A 16,104-nucleotide genomic window follows, 5' to 3' on the forward strand; every position below is an offset into this window, starting at 1 on the left:
TTATTGATCCTTTAAAATTTCTATATTTAAAAAAAAATATGCTTTTAAAAAGTGCAAAATGAGTTTTTAGAGTGTTAGCAACTTAATAATATATTCAATATAATATAACAGTGAATTGTTGGCTAAGCTTGTATTTGAAGTACGAATCGAAGTTAAGCAACCAAAGTGGGTGACATGTCATGATCATCTACTTGGTAAAAATATAGCCAGAAAAAAAAAGTGTGAACACCTTAATGATAGAGGCAGTGGCGAAGCCATCGTGGGGCATGGCCTGCGGCTCCAATAACATGTAAAATTTATTCTTTGAAATTTTGTTTGACCCTTATGCTAGTTAAGACAAATAATATAAGGAGACATATAATTATTATTTTTAAATTGACACAAATGAAGACTACGTTGTTTGTGTCTTGTTTTCCTTAAAAAACGTTAAGCACACTAATTTTCAAACAAGCTGAAGATTTATTAAACACTCAAATACCTTTCCACCCGGATTTCATATCTCTTAATTCAAAACTTCTTCGGTGTTCAGGTTCGAATAGGCATCCTACATCACATTTGGTTGTATCACAAAATCCTAATTGTATCAATATTTTCCTACTCTTGGGTTTATTGGAATTTTAAGGATTTGTATTGATTGATTGATTTGGAATGAATTGATAATTATAAGTAAAGTATTTTTCTCAACGACTTCTATTTATGACACATGCATTGTATTCATAAACGAAGTCAGAGATCTGTATACATGAGGCATTCTCAAAACAACAAAGTAACAAATTAAAAAAACTTAAGAATTCACTAAACAAAATAGTTACATATTAATCCATAAGATTTTTCATACAACACATCCACTATCATTCGAAGCGTTTTCATGTTTTGAAAGCGTTGCGTAACAACTTCATTACTAATATTCTCCACACTTAATCATCATTTGATAGATTATTCAACCCCGAGGTATGTAAGGGATCAGGATCCTCTCATAAGCAAATGGAGAGGATCCACCTGATTAGGCCCATCGGACCGTTTAAATTTTATCCAACGGTTACAAACAGAAGACCCCTCTAAAAGTTATAATAATTGTAGCCGTTGAATAAAATTGAACGGTCCGATGGACCTGGTCAGGAGGATCCTCTCCATTTGCTCAGGAGAGGATCCTGATCCGTATGTAAGAGCAACTCAATCTAGGGCTCTGCCCTTGAGTCTTCCCTTGTGCGATCCAACATATGCTTTAATTCCTCTTTTTTATGTTTATGTCTTTCTTGAGGTGTTGCCTACCTAAACGTATGCGGTGGCTCGTAAACTAACTTCTCTCCTACATCTAATTGCAACCAGGTACGTCTGATTCATTGGATAATTTCCTAGGCAAGGTAGAGATGTAGGGGCTGAGCAAAGACTTCAAAGTAAACAAATACCGTAAAATATCTCTTTCTATCAAATAACCGCTTTATAATTCATTCATTGATTCTTCATTCGATTTTTTAATCGATTCTGTTAAAATTTCATGATTGGAACCATTCTTTTAATGTTAACGTTAGCTAGAGGTAAAAAATAAGGGAATTTTAACGAAATGCATCCGGTACTGTTCACTTTAACGAAAAATCACATTTTTATACTAAAAAGTCAATCATGATACTATTCATTTTACCCTTTATTTTGTCCTTATCATTAAAATTCAAAGTTTTCAAAACATTTTCATTAGTTTTCTTAAAAAATAAATGAGTAAAGACATCCGTCCGCCATGACCATCCTAGATTGTATCACGGGATATTAATGCATCATGCCCGAAGGGGGACACATATTGTTGTCCTTTACCGATCGACATTCAAAATATGTTGCGTCATTTCAAATGGTCATGTACTGTGCGAAACATGCTACCCAGACGGCCTACACCTAAACCTTCATCCGTGAAGGTTCTCATGCTTTCTACGGTAGAAATTCTACCACATACCGGATAAGATTGTCCTTAAAGTCTGCCTACATGGTCCAGAAATATTCTAGTGGGCTCCACTCTAACATTATATAATTCAATATTTGACCGTTTAAATTTTCGCAATTTTCATCATTAATTTTGAACCCCATAAATAAATGTATGGTTTGAAAATTTTGGATATTTTTAAAAACGTATTCGAAAATTTTCGCAATTTTCATTATTAATTTTGAACCCATAAATGTATGGTTGAAAATTTTGGATATTTTTAAAAGCATATTCGACTAAAATTTTAATGGTTTTCAGTTTTTAATCAACTATTTATGTCTTAAGAAGAAAGGTGGATGAAAAAGGGTGATGAAGAGAAGGAAGAAATAAAAAGGCTAAAGCGTAGCAAATGTTATTTATACCACAAGTTTAGTTTTTGTTTTCTGCCCTTGAATTATGTCATGTGTTGTACTAGTAGCCTTTTTCATTAACTCTGTCAACTTTTCCATTAAGTTGATGGATAAAGTATAAATTTTATCCACGGTATAAAAATAAAAAACAATTTTTTAAAGAGAAAGACTTGGCTCCTCAAAGATTGAGGAAGAACTCCTCTATAAAATACCTCGTTACTTTTATACAGAACTTGATGCTTATGATCGGAACTCCTTAATAATTGATTAAAAGATCTAAGTTTTAATTGATTTTTGTAGAGATGATCTTACATAGTGAATTGTAATATAAATGGTCATGATCATAAGCACAAGCTTTTCGCTTTTTAAAATAAATTAGATTTTTGTATGTACAAAAAGACCACTACACTCTTAAATTTGATGGAATGACCATTCATGCAACATAAAGTTAAGTTAAAGGACGGGAAAAATTAATATGAGAGTTTAGGGACAAAAACTAAATATGAAGTAGAGTTCATAAACCTTTGTTGCCACGCACTCAAATAAAAATTAAGGAATGAAAATAAAATTGTTAAAATTATTTGGTACTTAACTATCATTTTGTGTTTTTCTTTTAACGAAAAATCATATTTTTACATTAAAAAGTCAATTATGGTACTATTCAATTTACTCTTTATTTTGTCCTTATCGTTAAAACTCAAAGTTTTCAAATCATTTTCATTATTTTTTCTTACAAATTAAGCAAACAATAGGTTTTGAATACAATTAGAAGTACAAGGTCAAATTCACTTCACGTGTAAAACTAAAGGGTTGAAATTTTAAAACCCTAAAATAAAATGCAAAACGTGTTTATAAGCCCAAAAAAATATACTTCTCAAAAGCGTCAATTGGATAATTTACCTTTGAATTACAGTTCCACACGTGTGTAAATATTCTATTTTTTTGGGGGTAGAGAGGTAGCCAAGCAACCGTTCTTACCGAGGACACTTTTTTTTTTTCACGTGCACATCGGAGTTAACGTGCAAACGCGGACGGCACGACGTGTCAGTATTCTACAGAACAGCCGTGTTGGCCCCCCAACCTCCGTCTTTCTCCTCCGTCACGCTATTCACAAAACCTACAACACGTGTACGGCAATCACGTTTCCAGACGAGTCCTGCCCACCACTTATTAAAAAAATATTATTTTGTTTTTCTTAATAAAATAAAACAAATTCAAACAAAAAACCGCCTTTTGCTATTTTTTAATTTTGGTCTCGCAGCAAACTCCGAATAAATAAAAACAGAACAAAATTATTGTTCTTTTTTTTTGGGAAAAGAACAAAATTATTGTTTGGTATAAAAAATAAAATCAGGTTTTTTTATTTAAAATAATTTTTAAGATTGACATAATTTCTTATTTTAATTCATAAGATTTAAATTCAACAGAAAGTGTCATATTTAAACATTAAATGTAATGCTAGAGAGATTAAAAAGTGTAGATAAAATTTTGTAAACTAAATGATATGAAAATAGATGATTAGATTATTACTTTTTTTTAACAAATAATATTATTTATACTAAAGGAAATGAGATGAGCTTAACCTCACAATAAGCTAATAATAATGTGATTCAAACTCGCATTTAGCAAGAATTGAATCTAAGACCTCTCACTTATGAAGAGAAATACTATAAGACCGTAGTAATAAGTGGCATTTGATTATTACTTAAACGTTGATAAACATGATCATTTTTATTAATGACACGTTATTTACTTTGTAAATTTTGTCTCTAAATTTAATATTCCTATCATTATTCAAACGTTAAATGCATGGTTTTTTCAAATTAAAAGAGAATTTTCCAGAAGAATCAAAATGTTATCGAATTAATTACAGAAGCAATTTCTATAGATTTTAAATTTATGAGATCACAGTAAATATTTATGACAATCTGCCGATTTAACCAAAAAACCATAAAATTACTCTCCCGCGTATAGAAAAAGATCCCCCTTAAAATGCTTCCACCGAAAGTCTCTCCATATTTTTCTCTCCTCCTACTCTTCCTCGTCCCAATTAAAACTCCCAACATTCCTCCTCCTGACAAAAATTAAAATCCCCAATTTCTCTCTCTCTTCCAAGCTATCAAAACCCACAGCCCTGACCGACGCGATTACCCCCGGTTCGATCTCATCTCGGCATCCCATGATGCCGGGGAGCGAAGAACGACAGCCGCTGCTGGCGCCTGCGCCGCCGCAGCAGCAGCGTATCCCCGACAATGCCCTGTTCGGGAAGTACGAGCTCGGCAAGCTCCTCGGGTGCGGCGCCTTCGCCAAAGTCTACCACGCCCGCAACGTCCTCACTGGCCAGAGTGTCGCCGTGAAAATCATCAACAAGAAGAAGCTCACCGGCACCAACCTCATGTCCAACATCAAGCGCGAGATCACCATCATGCGCCGCCTCCGCCACCCCAACATCGTCAAGCTCTACGAGGTCCTCGCCTCCAAGACCAAGATCTACTTCGTCGTGGAGTTCGTCAAGGGTGGAGAGCTTTTCGCCAAGGTGTCGAAGGGGCGGTTCTCAGAGAATCTCAGCCGGAAGTACTTCCAGCAGCTCATCTCCGCCGTCGGGTACTGCCACTCCCGCGGGATCTACCACCGCGATTTGAAACCCGAGAATTTGTTAATTGACGAGAGCGGGAATTTGAAGGTTTCGGATTTCGGGCTCAGCGCCGTGGCCGACCAGATCCGACCCGACGGGCTCCTCCACACGCTTTGCGGGACCCCTGCTTACGTGGCGCCGGAGATTTTGACGAAGAAGGGATACGACGGCGCGAAGGTGGATGTGTGGTCGTGCGGCGTGATACTGTACGTTTTGAACGCCGGGTATTTGCCGTTCAACGACCCCAATTTGATGGCGATGTATAAGAAGATTTACAAGGGCGAGTTCCGGTGCCCGAAATGGATGTCGCCGGATCTGAAGCGGTTTTTGGGTCGGCTCATGGATACCAACCCGGCGACCCGGATTACGATCGACGAGATTTTGAAGGACCCGTGGTTCAGAAAAGGCGGGTGCAAGGAAATCAAATTCTACGACGACGATTGTTCGATGGACGACGCCAAAATCGGCGGCGGCGAGGAGGAACAGAAGGGCGTGACGAGCCTGAACGCGTTCGATTTGATTTCGTTCTCGGCCGGGTTGGACCTGTCCGGGTTGTTCGAGTCGTCGAGCGGCAGCCCTGCGGAGGACGGCGAGCGCTTTATATCGGAGGAGACGGTGGAGAAGGTGATGGAGAGAGTGGCTGAGTTTGCCAAGGCGGAGAAGTTGAGGGTGAGGAAGAAGAAGGATTGGGGACTGGAGATGGAAGGGCAGAATGGAAATTTATCAATCGCTGTGGAGGTTTACAGATTGACTGATAATCTGGTGGTGGTGGAGGCCAAGAGGACGGGCGGAGACGCCGCGCCGTTCAAGGAGATGTGGAAGAACAAGCTCAGGCCTTATCTGATTTGCCCAAATGATCAAAGCATCTCATCGTCCATGTCTTCTCCGTCGTCTTCTTCCTCCTCGCTCGCTTGCCCAGTCAACGAATGCTGATCGTGGGTGTCGAACGACAGGTCGTTTTCTGGAGTGGCAATTAAAATTAATCAAGCAATTAATTAATAAAAAAATGAAAAAAAAAAAATTGGTGATGGTTTTGTTGTGTTTGTACTGGGAAATAAATAAAAAGAAAAGATTACCAGCCGTTCTTGTAATCTGGGGTTAATACTGGGATTAGTGAGAGGAGATATATGTTTATGTATAGGTGATAATATGTAGCCTTTGATAGGCCTCATCAACAGAGGATGAAGGGTTGGATTTAATCGAATCAAAACTCCCGACTCTTTTTGCAATGCATCTTGTATAATTGTATTAATTCATTCTTTTTATTATTTCAATTTCTGTGTTTGTATTTGCCTGTACGTATTAATTTCTTCGCCGTTAGTCTAATGACATGTTTATTTATTTAGAATAGGGTCAAGAAGTTTCGATTTCTAACTTCTTATACGAAACTAAAAGTGTTTCGCAACAAAAAATGAGATCGAACACCGGAAAACTCGTAATTAAAAAGTGTCAATTAAGGATTTTGGTTGGTTAGGGCAGGTTGATTACATACGTTTTCATTTTCTTTCTCGATTCATGACTTCGTCCATTCCGAATAAATAAACACGATATCGAAAAAATGGGAATCCCGCCTCAAATTTGTTAACGTGATGTTCACATATTGGAATGGCCTACCTAGTTTTAAATTGATTTAAATTGGTAGCCTAGCTGTAAATTGTGGGCAAAATGATTAAAAAAATCACATGCAGTAGCCGGACCGGACCAATTATTTGGTCCAGACTGGCGGGAAACTTGGAATATTTGCCAATTTGCAAGATTTTAGGAGCCGATTTCATGTGACACAGTGCTCTGCATCATTTATTTATTTATTTTATTTGTTGGAATGACGTTTTGATGCATTGTTTTGTGTTAATTGCTTCAATAATTCATCAAGAAAGTGATTAGGTCAGGGAGCAATTATACGCAATGATACAAGAAGGGACATAAACAAATTATGGGCATCAATAATGAAGCAAATAAGTTCAAGGAGAATTGGCAAAGCAATTTTTTTCAAAAATTAGACTTTCTGCCACTTTATAGTTTAACGTCAATTTCTGCTTTAACGTTATAAAATATTAGGCAAAAAACATGAGATGATAGAGTGAGTGCATAGAATCCACTTATCGTTTCTCTCAATTCAAGTAAAGAATAAAGAGTAATTGGGAGAATGGAGTTGGGAGGAAGCTTGCTCTAGATTCTATGACGAGAGAATGAAGCTTAATCAAAAGAAATTTTTGTGAAGACGTGTATATAGGGTACCGCACTTAATTGAGACCAAATAGAGTGAGTCAAGTCTTTTAGTGAGAGGTGTCGGACGATTGACGTGATTTGGAGTGCCAAACCAAGAATTTCTTAGCGAAAGAACATATGCATAGTACAGTACTATCGTTGTCTTACTTTTATCTTGTCCATGTGAATATGGAGTTGTGGTTGTCTAATTAGAGGTCGAGGAATCACAAGCAAATGAAACCTCTAGTCGCCTGTCAAGGAGAAACGTATAGATCTGTCCAGATTGAGGACCACCTAATTCCAACCTAATTCGTATTCTCAACCATACAAAATATGTATTTTTTTTTGGTCATTGGCTCGTGAATTGAATGATTATGTGGTTCCCATTTTTCACGTTTGGTAAAATCAGTAATGAGATTATCAAGCGTACCACATGAGTTTATCAAACTTGTGATCAGAGGCGGAGTCATGAAGGAGCAAGGATTGTCCGAGGTTTATTCTGACATTTTTTACGCATAAAAGTTTAGTGTAATACTTATGATTTTCAAGGTTTTTTCATAGACTCAGGGCCCTAATCCGATGTTTTTATTGATTTGAGGTTGGTGGCTCCTATGGAGTTTAGGTAATTCGTTGCTTGTGAGTTTTTGGAAGAGGGAGAGAGGAAGAAAGTTAGAGAGGCTTAGGGTTTAGGTTTAACTAAGAGAATGATGAGAATGACACAATACAAATGACAGCGGTATGTTGCTCACCACATGTCAGAGTAATTTTTTGCAAGATTAGGAGTGCGTTTCCGATTTAGACTTTTGAGCCTCTTTACGGTTAAAATTCTGACTCCGCCACTGCTTGTGATGGGGAGAATTTCGTACTCTTGGCAACCTCGTTCATGCAATATGCAATGCAATGATATCCTATTACTGCATAAATTAAATTCAGAAAGTCTAATCGTCTTGTGAGAAGTGTCGTACGATTGACGTGGTACAGAGTGCCAAACCAATAATTTCTCCTTAGCTGTAGGGGCATATGGGAAAAGAACAATTACATAACATGGTAAAACTTATATTTGTCCTCGTCTTACTTTTATCAAATCTTATTTTCTTTTAATTTGTACGAGAATAGGGAGTCGTGCTTGTTTAATTAGACCGTCTAATTAAACACGCACGACTCCACTCCACATTATAGGCTAGTTGTTCTTTAGAGTTGTAATGCGTATGACAATTTCATTCTTAAATGGCCCAATTTGTAAATCCAACGGGCCGTAAACACTGATGTGAGCAGTCGTCACTCACACTTCTTACTTCTCAATCAGGGTTTAGGGTTTAAGCGTCCATGCCAAACACTCGTTTCTCTAACAGAGAGAACTGTCGCTGATTGCTGAAGCACTGCTCCAAATCCCAAGTCCCCAATTAGGTCTTTGCAGCGATCACAGCGCCTTTGAGAGGCTTCAGGCTTGGTCGAAAGGAGGAGTCTGGTGAGTCCCAAATGAAATTTCACATTTCAAGTTCCTTGCTTTATCCAAATCGGGCAAGTGGGCACATTTGGTATTGGATTACAATCCAAGTCACGGTGTCCAAACGATGGATTCGGCGTGGGAATCTCCCTATTCGAATGCCAAATACATGGAAACAAACATAGCCTCTGTATTTTTATTTATTTATTGCAAATGGCTTTTATTTCTCTTTGTAGGTGATACTTTGTGCAATTAAATTGTGAAAATTTCTGCTGGAATTTATCTGTCGGATGTAATTTCTGGCTTAAAATGCTACTGGAAATGGAGATTTATTGTTTATTTCGCGTATGTTTTGTAGGTCGGATTCATACGTCTGCTTGAATTTCAGTATATTCAGGCGGTGCTCTGAAGTGTGTGCTAAATAGGAGGTTTGCCTTGTAATCTTGGGATTGGTTTTGGCTTCTGAGTATTTTAATTTTTTGCTTGGTGGGTTCGATTTTTGAGAATTCGGGGTATTTAATCGAGTGCTAGTGGTTACAGCATGTCTGCAGAGGCTAAATTAAGGTTTAAGCTCAATAAGAAACTCAAAGCATCTATTGGAAGGCCCAAGTTTCACAGTGATGGAAAAAAGGATGATGATAATAGGAAGGGGAGCTTTAATAAGAAGGGGATAAAGTTTCATAATTCTGAAGAAGGGAGTTGTGGAGATCTTGATAAAAGGGACGATTTTAAAACCATGAATGGTGATAGGAGAAGAAAGAGAATCTATGGTGACCAAGATGCAGATCGGGATTCAATGTCTTCTAGAAATGGAGAGGCACCTTATCGGAAGTCTTTTTCTAGGAAAGGACCCAACCAAGTAAGGGATGATTTTGATAGTGAAAGGAACGATACTAGGTCACCTTTGCATCCTCGCTCTAGGTGGGGTTCTAATGGGTTGGGGAACACTGAATCTGAAACTAAACGTTTTTCTCCTAGGAGTCCCAGAGAGTCCAATAGAACCAAAAGTAAGGATGGTTTTGGTTATGAAAAGAACGGAAGTGAATCTCCTTTGCGTCCTCGCTCTAGGTGGGGTTCTAATAGATTAGAGAATGCTGATTCTGAAACTAAACGTTTTTCTCCTAGGAGTCCCAAAGTTTCCAATAAAACCAAAAGTAAGGATGGTTTTGGAAATCAAAAGAACGCAAGTGAATCTCCTGGGCATCCTCGCTCTATCTGGGTTTCTAATGGATTAGAGAATGCTACTTCTGAAAATAAACGTTTTTCTTCTAAGGATAGAGGTGCAAAAGTTTCCAGTAAAACCAAATATAAGGAGGGCGATAAGATGGAATCTGTTAATACTGATGGTGGTCAGGCTAGTGCACTGAAGAAACATAACAAAGTTAAGCCGGATAAGAAAATCTTGAATGAAGAATCACGGGTGATAGATGATCAGCCAAAGAAGAGGAAGCGAATTCGATTAGATCCTAATGATATCTCAAATAAAAGATTTGATGATACTATTGTCATAAACGGTCAGTTTATCAATTACTTCCATTTTTTTGTTCTTTTTTTATATAATTTGAATTTGTATCACTACTACTAGTATTTTATGTGTTTAAATTTGTAACTAAGTGTAGAGTTTTTCATTTTCTTGACACCTTGTACTTTTCGTGTTCCCCAGAAAGCAAAAAGGAGAAGGAAAAAGATGAGGAGGAAAAAGCTGAAATCTCAAAAAATGCACAGTTTCGTGCAATACAACCTAGTTCCTCAATCCTCTCTTATGTGGAAGATAATGTAATTTGTATGCACAGGTCTTTTGATGTTTGGGATATATGCTTTTCGATTATATGTCTCTAAGTGTGAAGGCTCTCTCTATATTCTTACCGTTCAGTTCTTGAAATATAACTCTTGTTTTTTTTTTTTAAATTATTATTTAAAGTTGTTAGGTCGTAGACGCTTGATAGAGTTGAGGAGGGCAGGCTACAACACTGAGCTTTCTGCCCCATTGGATAATATTCCTTCCTCTACCAGCTCAGAAAGAGAGAATATTGAGGAAAATGTATGTTTATACATTTCAATTTTAATATATTTTTCAGAACAAGCTTAAATCTATATAGTATTAGGGTGACCCTCTATTTACTGTTTTATGGAATCGCATTAATATGAACCTTTACTACTTTTACAGATATTTAGAAATAAATTGACATTTTTTGCCGCTGCAAAAGTTTCATCATCATTTCCACCTCCTGATCTTCCAGAGATTGCATTTGCAGGTGTGTTTTGATTCCCTCGATGCAATCCAATTAGCTCTACTTTTGTATCCCTTTCTTAGTAGTTTAATTGTGATCTGATTTATGAGTTCATAATATTAAGTATGTTCAGTGGTTTGATCAAAACTTTATTGTGGTAAGAGACAATGAGTGATTTTGTTGGCTTCTATTTGTTTTTTCAGGGAGGTCAAATGTCGGGAAATCCTCACTACTTAATGCACTTACTAGACAATGGGGTGTTGTACGAACGTCAGACAAGCCTGGTCTTACTCAGGTTACAATTTAGGCTTTTGTTGCTATGATTTCGTTAGCTGTTCAGTTTGTTGATGACATATGTGCTTCTTCTGCAGACTATTAATTTCTTCAATCTAGGATCAAAGCTCTGCTTGGTTGATTTGCCAGGGTACGGCTTTGCTTATGCTAAAGAAGAAGTTAAGGATGCTTGGGTGGAGCTTGTGAGTGACAACTTTAAGTTCTCTTCTTTTCTAAGTGGAATCAGTCTAACTCTTATATGTGCCAATATAATTGTTTTCTTGGACGCTTTGAGATTTGCAGGTGAAAGAGTATGTATCCACAAGAGTTGGTCTAAAACGAGTGTGTTTACTTATTGACACAAAATGGGGAATGAAGCCAAGGGATCATGAACTCATTGACTTGATGGAAAGGTACCAGTAGACACTTCTATAAACTACAATTTTAATGACTGTTGGGATTGCCGCATCTGTTACACTGATTTTATGTGGTGGAAGAAATCACACCTTTATTATCTGCAAGTTTGGTACTCGTACATATATGCAAATACACACAGAAATATTTTTACATGTGCATTCTGGAACCGTGTGGCTCGCACTCAAGTTTTATAATGTTTAGTACTTGATTTACAGGGCTGAAACTAAATATCAGATTTTATTGACGAAGACGGATACAGTTTTCCCAATTGATGTGGCACGTCGTGCAATGCAAATTGAAGAGGTGAGTGTGGCTTATTTATGCTGACAATATATTGCATATAAGTAGATTTTCTTCCGTAAGACTAACATTTTCAATACAACATATATGATCTTGCAGAGTCTGAAAGCAAATAAGTCTTTGGTCCAACCTGCGGTATGCTTTTCTTTGTTCAGTTGATAAGCACAAGCAGACTATTTATGTGTATCAATGCATAAAATGATGTAATCACTCCGGATTTGGTTCTTATTTCAGGTGATGGTGAGCTCGAAATCTGGAGCTGGTATTCGAAGTTTAAGAACAGTGCTAGCAAAGATTGCTCGTGTTGCCAAAGTCTAATACGTAGCGTCAGGTAAATTTTGCTTCTAGAACATTTTGTTATGCCATACCATTAGCTCTTCATCCAGGGCGGATTCAAGTTCGTTCTTCATAATGCTAATTTATCCATGTTAGGTGGTTATGTACTTCTTGGCCGTGGCGGGCTGCTTGTACAATTGTTTTGGCTTGGAAGCTGAAAGTCCCCAACTCATGGAGATGCCGGATGCGTTCAACGCAGATTGTTCGCCTCCACAGATTGAGCAGTTAAATGAGAACTAGTTTTGTAGGAAGGTGGATTGTCTGCCCTCCCATTTCCATACTCTTTCTATCCCCTCCTGTTTTGTGTGATCACGGTTAAGCTACGTCAACATTGTATATTCCTATTACTTTTTGTTTTATTGTTTTTATAAAAAAATCAATATAAAATGTTGACGTGGCTTAACCGTGACCATACAAACATGAGGGGATGAGAAGAGTATGGAAATGGGAGGGCAGACAATCCACCTCTGTTTTGTAGATTCTAGTTTATTTATTTCAAATTTTAAATTGAAGGATCTACAGAGTTATAGGACCATTTGATCGTAGACATTTTTAACATAGTTTCAAAAGGCTTTTTGGGCTGATTGGTGTAAAATGCAGCCATGGATCACGCGTTCTCAAGTGATGCCTTTGACATACCATCGTCAGTCGCCGGCCACGATGACAGTGCAGCCATTGATGGTCGTGAGTTCCATTGTCATTATCAACGGCTGCGCTATCGGGCGGCTGCACTATCGTTTGATCATTTAAAAAGGATAGTGGGAAACCAGTACAAATGCAACATGGTGGACTTTATTGGATAATGTACCAAGAGTTGGGAGTTGTAATTGCAAATGTTAAATCATTATGCAGTCCTTTTTTTTTTGTTTTTATCCTATATAAGTTTTAAGATTGACATAACTCTTTATTTTGATTTGTGATAATGAAACTCACCGTTCCTGAGTTTGTCCATTATAAATTATCTTGATCATTTTGTAAAAAAGTTTGTCAATATCCTCGTTAAATTGTCACGTGAATGACCATGTGACTACCTTTTTAAGAGTAATTTTGTCAAATAAACTCTTCCTCTTGATATTGATAGAATTTTTACTGAACGACTAAAATGATTTAGACAAGATGAGAAACTATTTTTATCGATTTTTATTGTCAATGACCAAAATGAAAAGTTATAGTCTCATAAACAATTTTAGCTATAAAAACCAAATTAAATACAAAAAAATCCCATCCAAAAAACTCAATTCTAGCAAAAAAATATTTTGTTAGCTAAGTTGATTAAAAGCACTCAACCTAGATTCCCCAACTAATCTTTATCCCAAAAGTCATCTTGAAGCAATTAAAAATAAACAAATTAGAGATGTATATCTGGCCCCATGTGTGTCAGGTCAAATGCAATTATCGCAATGGGATCCTAAGTTCCCAACTTCCCAACTTTTTGAATTAGCTTAAGGGAGATGATTCATGACCTCAAACTCCATAACCCAAAAAATAAAATTGACCATTGCCCTCTCACCATTGGCATTCTTCAACTGCACCCTTCCTTTCCTACTCCCTCCCTTCCTTTTCATAACCAACACGCATTTCTTAATTCTCTCTCTCCTCTCAAATCTCCACTCTCTCTCTCTCTCTCTCTCTGTGTGCATGAGACTGAGAAGGAGAAATGTGTCCCCTCCGACTGATTCTGATATTCCTCTCCGCCACCCTCGCCGGCTTCTTTGTCCTCAGAAACCTCAAATCCGACGACCCCAAATTGGAGCCGCCGCAAGATGACCAAGAAACCCACCATTTCCAAAACCCCAACAAATCTCCCGACCGGTTCTCCAAGGTTCCCAATCCATCTTCCCCTTCAATTCTTACCCAATTTCAGCTTTTTTCTTCTGGGTTTCTCTCCGTTTTAACAAATTTTGCTTCTTTTTGTGTGCTTTTGCAGGTTCGCTCCGCCGTGGAATTCGGGTTCTGGACCGTCGTGGACATGGCCAGCGGACGCTACCTCTGGAGGCATTTGTCATCGCCGGCGGCCGCGAAGCTGTCGGATTGATGCTGTAATTGATGGGAATAGCACACGAGTCCAGGTTTGAGATTGACTCGTATGAATCTAAGATATTGTAATTTTGGAAGGACCCAATTGAAAAAAAAAATCCGAAATGTTGTATGATGTTTGCAAATGGTGTGCTGTAGCTGTAATTAGTACTATCCAGAAACAATGTCAATCGAATTTGTATTGTAAAATTGCTGTTTTACACTATCTGGTTCTGGTTTCTGTATTATCTAATAAAGTGTGGTGTGGGGAAATTTCACTAAGACATTATCCACCTCTATAAAGCTAAGGCTCGCGAACTTCGGCAACTTTCATACATTATACTTTACCTTGCTAGTGCTATTTAAAAAGAGAGCATGTTGTCAGTTATATAAGAAAGTCTCTTACTTTAATCCATTCGAGTGTTTATTGATCGATTAGAATAGATACTATACTTGATGTTAATGAAAGGGCCGAGAGAGGATTTTATGAAACGCACATTTAGAACGTCGAAGGTTGGGATACACGCTTGCATGCACAAACATAAGGATCATTTGTCTGTTTATGGTGATGGATTTTCTGTGTGTTTTCGCAGTTAGGGATAATGGAAATTGTTGTTTGCTACGGCTGCTGGTTTATGGTTAATCGAGTTTGTGATTTTGGCTCAATATAGATAATCTTTCTCTTACATGCCCACATGCACATGTGTAACCAATGCTGTTGTCGTATCCTATGAACTAATGTTTGTTGACGAGTGTTAGGGCATCTGGAAGGAAGTGTTTGTGATACCATTCTTGTTACTGCTATTTGAGATGTGGATTCTGTCTTCTCTTTTGCATGCTTGCTATGTGACTATTTAGGCCAAGATTCTACGTTTCTGGTATTCTGGTTGCAGACTGTTGATGCACTAGTAATGTGTAATCTTTTTCCGTCAAATGAATTGGAATGTGACACTTTTGTAGAGTGGTTTGCTCGTTAATGCTTCTCTTCCTGTATCTTCCCCTCTGTGTCTGTGTTGCCGACCTCAAATCCGATAGCTGTTGTTCCCTTAGTTGATGTCTTCTGAGTTGAAAATAGTAATGTCTTTGTTGCAATGAGCTCTTTCAATCTTCAATTCCACGAGCTTTGGATCATTTGACTTGAGATCATCGGAAAGATGAATGCTTAGATTTTTCATATTCGTGAGTTTATGATGCATTTCTATTAAGTTGGATCGCCATTCTCTTTCCTTTTGCAATCACCATTTCGTCTTCATTACATTACTGTGATGTAATGTTTATCTGAGGATAATGTGAAGAACATGAACCAACTAACCAAGTGTAGATGACAAACTTAAGGATAATGTTAGACCTACTTGAGCTTACTGACAGATAATTGACTTTGTATGTGCAACTTATCACTAGCATGGCCTTGTATTTTCTGTCGAAAAATTGTTTCGTGACGTCTCTACCGCTAAATAGGAGGTTAGCTTGGCAATTCTATATGGTATCTTAAGATTTGGATGGCCTGGATTTCAGTTTCTGTAATGGTAGCAGTAAGTAAACTCATTATGTACCTGACATTGGTATTGTACTTTCATTCCTTGACGAGCTGTTGGAGGAGGTCCATCAACGAAAATTCAATGGTTCCCGGAGCATCCTATACTTTTGGGTTTTTTACCGTTAGATATTTGATTAATATATCGTTGACCAATAATCTAACGGTTATTAGTCGTATAGAATTCCCAGGCATATACTAGAAGGACTCGGCCAACAATCTACATGGAAACTATGGAGTGAATACTCACAGTTGAGTAGCCTAGTTTTTGTGCTTTAATTGTGCTAGGTTTCCTGGCTCGGGGATTTGAATATATTGTTTTCTTGTACTTTTGGGTTCATTATTTCTCCTGATTGGCCAACCTTTTGACGAAATATTAGGCTGC

At 37.5% G+C, this 16,104-nt stretch overlaps 3 protein-coding genes across 5 annotated transcripts; all 3 read left to right on the forward strand.

Annotated features, from left to right (window-relative positions):
- Nucleotides 1-4,504: 4,504 nt before the first annotated feature.
- LOC103418210 (CBL-interacting serine/threonine-protein kinase 11-like) lies at nucleotides 4,505-5,890 on the forward strand. Its single transcript, NM_001328823.1, has one exon. The coding sequence runs from the start codon at nucleotides 4,505-4,507 to the stop codon at nucleotides 5,888-5,890; it is 1,386 nt and encodes a 461-aa protein (NP_001315752.1).
- Nucleotides 5,891-8,330: 2,440 nt separating this feature from the next.
- Nucleotides 8,331-13,127, forward strand: LOC103418783 (uncharacterized). Of its 3 annotated transcripts, none has more exons than XR_011579115.1 (13): nucleotides 8,331-8,633; nucleotides 8,971-10,126; nucleotides 10,276-10,388; nucleotides 10,534-10,653; nucleotides 10,780-10,867; nucleotides 11,047-11,138; nucleotides 11,215-11,319; nucleotides 11,420-11,529; nucleotides 11,749-11,836; nucleotides 11,933-11,968; nucleotides 12,068-12,164; nucleotides 12,266-12,421; nucleotides 12,648-13,127. XR_011579115.1 is itself a non-coding variant. In XM_070818818.1 (13 exons), the coding sequence occupies exons 2-12, from the start codon at nucleotides 9,154-9,156 to the stop codon at nucleotides 12,149-12,151; spliced, it is 1,662 nt and encodes a 553-aa protein (XP_070674919.1). In that variant the 5' UTR covers nucleotides 8,421-8,633; nucleotides 8,971-9,153; the 3' UTR covers nucleotides 12,152-12,164; nucleotides 12,266-13,127. The 3 variants fall into 3 exon arrangements, 2 of the variants coding, with proteins under 2 accessions (XP_028955416.2, XP_070674919.1); XM_070818818.1 differs by having other exon boundaries at nucleotides 8,421-8,633; nucleotides 8,971-9,533; nucleotides 9,681-10,126; nucleotides 12,266-13,127; XM_029099583.2 differs by having other exon boundaries at nucleotides 12,266-13,127.
- A 331-nt stretch (nucleotides 13,128-13,458) lies between these two features.
- On the forward strand, nucleotides 13,459-14,467 carry LOC103418192 (uncharacterized). The gene is made up of 2 exons (XM_008356334.4): nucleotides 13,459-13,991; nucleotides 14,097-14,467. Exons 1-2 carry the CDS (start codon nucleotides 13,827-13,829, stop codon nucleotides 14,202-14,204), a joined length of 273 nt encoding a protein of 90 aa, XP_008354556.3. The 5' UTR covers nucleotides 13,459-13,826; the 3' UTR covers nucleotides 14,205-14,467.
- The last annotated feature ends 1,637 nt before the right edge of the window (nucleotides 14,468-16,104 follow it).

Source organism: Malus domestica, chromosome 03, assembly GCF_042453785.1.
Source record: "Malus domestica chromosome 03, GDT2T_hap1".
Lineage (NCBI taxonomy): Eukaryota > Viridiplantae > Streptophyta > Magnoliopsida > Rosales > Rosaceae > Malus > Malus domestica.

Excerpts from the sequence above, each read along its gene's own strand:
- LOC103418210 (NM_001328823.1), top strand. The coding sequence starts at position 4,505 with ATGCCGGGGAGCGAAGAACGACAGCCGCTGCTGGCGCCTGCGCCGCCG.
- LOC103418783 (XM_029099583.2), top strand. The coding sequence starts at position 9,154 with ATGTCTGCAGAGGCTAAATTAAGGTTTAAGCTCAATAAGAAACTCAAA. Across the intron at positions 11,530-11,748 it reads CTCATTGACTTGATGGAAAG|GGCTGAAACTAAATATCAGA; the intron begins GTACCAGTAGAC and ends CTTGATTTACAG. Across the intron at positions 11,837-11,932 it reads GTGCAATGCAAATTGAAGAG|AGTCTGAAAGCAAATAAGTC; the intron begins GTGAGTGTGGCT and ends ATGATCTTGCAG.
- LOC103418192 (XM_008356334.4), top strand. The coding sequence starts at position 13,827 with ATGTGTCCCCTCCGACTGATTCTGATATTCCTCTCCGCCACCCTCGCC. Across the intron at positions 13,992-14,096 it reads CTCCCGACCGGTTCTCCAAG|GTTCGCTCCGCCGTGGAATT; the intron begins GTTCCCAATCCA and ends GTGCTTTTGCAG.